A 4,998-nucleotide genomic window follows, 5' to 3' on the forward strand; every position below is an offset into this window, starting at 1 on the left:
AGTTAAGTAAGGTGTATTGGAAAAGCGGGAAAAATCATAGTACAGTATAACTGGCACACTGTAGTAACCAGAATTGCTGGCTAGATGCAGAGGGGCAAAAGGGAGAGAGCTCACACGTGGTGGCTGCTGCTGCCACCCACCATGCTGTGCTGCTGCTGTTGCTCCATGTGTGGCTGCCCCCCCCCATCCCTCCCCCCACGCTCACACACACTCTGTGTATGATTGCCGCCACCCCTGCCACACGCGCACACACGCACGCACACACACACACACACACACACCCTGTTTCATGTCCAGCCGGAAACCCTGTGCCCTCAGGTAACCGGCATTTTTACATTACTGCCACCCCCCATTTCCCACTTGTGCCAGATATCACTTTGTGTACCTTATGTAGTTTTAAATGAAATGCATCAATTCAGTAAAGTAGCCTGGGCATCACTGTAGGTAATTGGGTGTGTAGGTAACTTTGGTTACCGATAGGCCTAGTGCAGGTACACCTGAGCACATTGTAGGTAACTTTGCTCAGTGTGCAGCTGCACTCAAAAAAGCAAAGATGAAATTCTGTTCCGTAGAGAATGGGATGTTAGATTCTGTCACATAATGCCATTTTATACATCCCTGGTGTGTCATACGGAATTTTACGTGGTGTTGCTGACATGATCTCAAAAGCTGTTGTACAGGGGTTCAGAAATAGTGATAAGGACAGGAGGTTTAAAAAGTCCTTGTGCGAAATTAAATTTTAATAATTTTGGATACACGTTTGATAGAATCAAATTGTAAACAGCAGTTGAATTAATTACACTTTCAGTTTTTTAGCATAGTGTAAGCCATGCATAGGGTTAGGATCACAAATGCAATTCATGAAATCATTCAGCAGCAACTGGAAACTGTTTTCTACAAGTTGGAAATTTGGATTGAACAATGCATCATGAAAGATGGCTGTTATGTGGAAGTCTAGAAATTTGAGCTGTATTGTGTTTAAGACTTAATGAATTATGATTTTGATTGCCCTTTACAGTTTGCTTCTATCATGTGCAACTTTAAAACTTGAATAACTTTGGATATACACAAGGGGAGGGAAGCAGGTTGAGGAGCCCCTGCCCCACACACACATCTGGGGTTTCCCCTGCTCCTCCCGGGAGTACACAAAGCAGTGGGGAGTTGGCTTCACCCCTATGGTCCCCAGACAAACCACCCACAGCCCCATCTCCTTCCCTGCTGGGATCCTGCAGCCACGCATTGCGAGCCCCATGCACTGCCTGGCTGGGCAGCCGCCCCAGCTCTGCCTCCCTCTCTTCCTCCTTTCCTTCTTATGGGAGCCTCAGTTCTGCCCCCTGCCTCCTCTTGCCTGTGGGAGCTGAGCTGCCAGGTAGCCTGGAGAAATGTGCCTGTACATGCAGGTGGTGTCCCCTGCCTGATCACCCTCCTCCTGCTCCCTGACAGCCCCTTGCAGGCTGGAATGCTGCCAGCCTGCAGATTGCTCTTTGCAAAATTGCAAAATCCACAGGTTTCTCCATTAAAACGAGAAACCCATGTTTTCCTTGGGTAAAGGGGGAAATCCACTTCTTTTTTCTGTTTTCCTGTATTTGAACTATTATGGTCATAAATGAAGAGAGGTCTGCTTAATTGCATGAGAAGTTGATGTTAAATTTGCATGTAGTGTTTGGATGCAAGGGAGTTCTTTAAATTATGTGCATGTTTCCTACTCCAGGATGTAGAAACCAATATTATGATAATCTAAAACACAGTAAGTTGTGTGTTGCGTGGCATTTCTGATAGTTGCACAAAAGTTTCTGTGGAAGAGCTTATGTCAATGAGCTTATGTCTTCTTGGGAAAAAGATTACTAAAGGAAACATTAAACCTGAATCCAAGCTTTTTGCAAAAGAACCCTGTACACCCTCTCCCCTTTCATCTCCTCAAGGTAGCCAGTTCTTATATTCAACACATGGCTTTACCCTCCTGAGTGCTGTTGTGGAAAGAGCTTCAGGACATAAATTTACGGACTACATGCTGAAAATGTTTCGTGAGTTGGATATGCAGTCAACAGTACTGGATGACAATGAACTGATGATATATAATAGAGCAAGGTAAATAAGAGTGAAATTATATGTTGTATTCATAGCTGGTGCTCGCTTGTGTATTTGTTGTATCCATTAGAGCAGGGGTTGTCAGCTAGGGGTACACATACCCCCGGGGGTAGTTGGAAAGGGGCTAGGGGGTATGCGTAGGCAGATGGGGACAGAGCACCACCACCTACCATGCTGCGCCACTGCCTCCCAGGAGCAGGGATGGGTGTGTGGGGGGGAGGAGGGAACTTGCATGTGGTGGCTGCTGCTGCCATCTACCACCCTGAACACCACGTGCAAGCAAGTCCCTCCTGCTCTGTGTCCAGCCACCACAACCCCCTTTCCCCTACTCCACCAGAAATGTACCCAGAAGGGGTACACTCCTTAAAAAGGTTGAAAACCCCTGCATTAGAGTTAGTAGTGACAGACACTTTTATTTAAAAAATAAGTAAGTCATATCATTAATGACATTTGATTCTGTGGTTATATATTTTTTTTAATCTATCAGAGTTCTAATGCTTGTTTCTTATTATGAGGGTATACATCTCAAGGAGGAGATGGTGGTATGAACATTGTGGCTGTTTTAATTACAGATATGTGAGTAAAAAGAAAATAGAAGAACCTGACATTATAGCTGCACACATACTTGAACAAGAAGAGAGACAGTTGTTATCAGTGTTAAATAATTCATTTTTATTTTAAGAAAATCTCTGGTATTAGATGTCAAATCTTTTCTTCTTCCTAACTTTTATGTTCTCTAAAGGCTTAACTGTATATCGTTAAGAATAATTTACCTTTCTTTATATGAGCAATCAGTTTTATGAAAAATAATTATAATGAAAACAACTTTATTTCTCTTGGTACTACAAATTCCTTAATTTTTATAAGTTATAGCACTACTTTTTGCAAAATCTTTGAAAACAATATTGCTTAAAGCAGAGAGAGAGAGAGAATCTTCACCTAAAACTGCCGATTTTTAATTATAAGCCACGTAGGAACCAAAATTTTAAAAATTTTGCTAAATTTTAAAATAGTTTCAAAAGGTTTTCATAGATTAAACAGTTACCATTCTATAATGTCCATATGGATTTATAAATTAGAGTCTTCAAATGTCAATGACAGCACCAAAACACTTCTTATAAATACTTGTGTTAAGAGTTTGCCATTTTGGCAGCTTTGAAGAGCTTAAACTTCTTTTAGCAACGCTTGTGAGTGTCCATGTCTAATGCTAGAGTTGTTCTTGCTGTTTTCCTTCCTAGTCTTATTTTATAGAGTAACATAGCCACAAACAGCATGTGAAAATTCTGAACCTGAGGCTTGTTGACTCAGCTATTAAATCTTGGCACAGAAAGAGGATTCTAACTGATCTCATAAGCAGATTATGGAAAAAAACGCACAATGATCTGGGTTTGGTATGGTAATGTTTAGACTTCCTGTGCTGGGGAAAAAATACCTTGCACTTTTATTTAAAAAAAATTCTAAGTTAACTTTTCTACTCTAACGCAACAAAAATAGTACTGTACAAAAAGATTGGATTAATCTGCTAATGTGTTCAGATATTCATGCATTGAATATATGTGCATGTTACAATTTGTTGGTACATTCCATTCACACATTAATATTTGGAAATAAAACAGTATGAGAGAGAGAGCAGACGTGGGAGAGGCAGCAAAAAATAAAGTGTTTGAATTGAATACAGAGGGATTGTTTAACATATGTTTGCAATATAAATATTTTATTGCCCAGTTAAGTAAATGTTTGAGTGATTTTTGGATGCTTGTTGCACTTCTGTATTTTTGTGATGGGACATCTCAGTACAATGTTCTAGTGATTTAATGTTCCTTTTATAAGTCAACCAGACCATTGTGGATGAAAAAATCTGACTAGTTTTAAGAAAAATAGCTTCATGTGTGTGTCATGGTAGGTAAACGCTTCAGCCTATGTGTTCCGTTGTGTGGTTAGATAATGTCTATGCTGGTTGAATAATTGTATATACCCTTTGCTGTGATATCAGTCTTTTTTTTTTTTGCTCAGAGTTTTTCTCCTCTTTCTCACTGAAACTGAATTATTGTAGCCTGACAGTAGTAGGCTCTGAATAAGGGTTATGCTAAAAAGGTCAAAAGCGGGGCACTATAAAGTTCTGGTACACTGGGAAAGCAGAATGCATGTCTTTTAACTGGGCACCATCCAGATTATTCATTATTTTTTACGTATCTCATATAAATTGTGCTCCTTTTGTGCATCTCAAATTTAAGGAAGCTCTGAATGTGCTACTGTTTCTTCCTGAATCAGTGAATGCACCATCTCAGTATAGGCTCTTATTTACTTTCTCATAAATTGGTAGGTATAGTTTTAATAAAGTTTAACCAGCAAGCAACATCTGCATTATGTATAAATTGTAATTCCAAAGTTCGAAACTATCAAAAATGCATATGTGAGGAAAGCCTCATGCTTGAAGGAAATGCCTGTCAATGCTACAAGTTTTCACCCCTGTATCTGAAGGTCAGATGCTGCCACTAGTACTAAATCCTAATGTTATGCCGTTTGGCATGATATGTTAAGTCAGCAATTCACAACCTTGTTAGACTCATGGCATCCCTCACAAAATGCCAGTTCTTGGCTTTCGCTCACTTTTTTTAGTACAAAAGTAATAGAGCAATTCTTCTGTTGCAAAGAACTCAGACTACAAAATATCAGAATTAGGGGTGCACCGATAGAGATTTTTGGGGCAGATACCGCTAGCTGATATTTGAGGAGGCATATTGGCCGATACCAATCTGATTTCCAATACAGCTGCCTCCAGCTGGCAAGTTGAGTGTTGTGGAAGGGGGTGGGGGGAAGGGGCGTAGAGGGAGCAGATCGATACCCCCCACAGTGAGGTAGGGGGCAGGGGCAGGCACTGCCCAGGTGGGGTAGGGGTGGGTGGAGCCA

At 40.8% G+C, this 4,998-nt stretch overlaps 1 protein-coding gene across 1 annotated transcript in view; it reads left to right on the forward strand.

The window, feature by feature from the left end:
* LACTB (lactamase beta) overlaps positions 1–4,998 on the forward strand; it is a gene marked incomplete at its 5' end in the record, with an annotated part of 43,826 nt that overhangs the window by 20,916 nt on the left and 17,912 nt on the right. The window contains one exon of the mRNA XM_019503834.1: positions 1,923–2,088. Within this exon, the coding sequence (XP_019359379.1) occupies positions 1,923–2,088 (166 nt within the window). The remainder of the gene's footprint in view (positions 1–1,922; positions 2,089–4,998) is intronic.

The sequence above is a fragment of the Gavialis gangeticus genome, unplaced genomic scaffold, assembly GCF_001723915.1.
Source record: "Gavialis gangeticus isolate Ggan-Ray unplaced genomic scaffold, GavGan_comp1, whole genome shotgun sequence".
NCBI lineage: Eukaryota > Metazoa > Chordata > Crocodylia > Gavialidae > Gavialis > Gavialis gangeticus.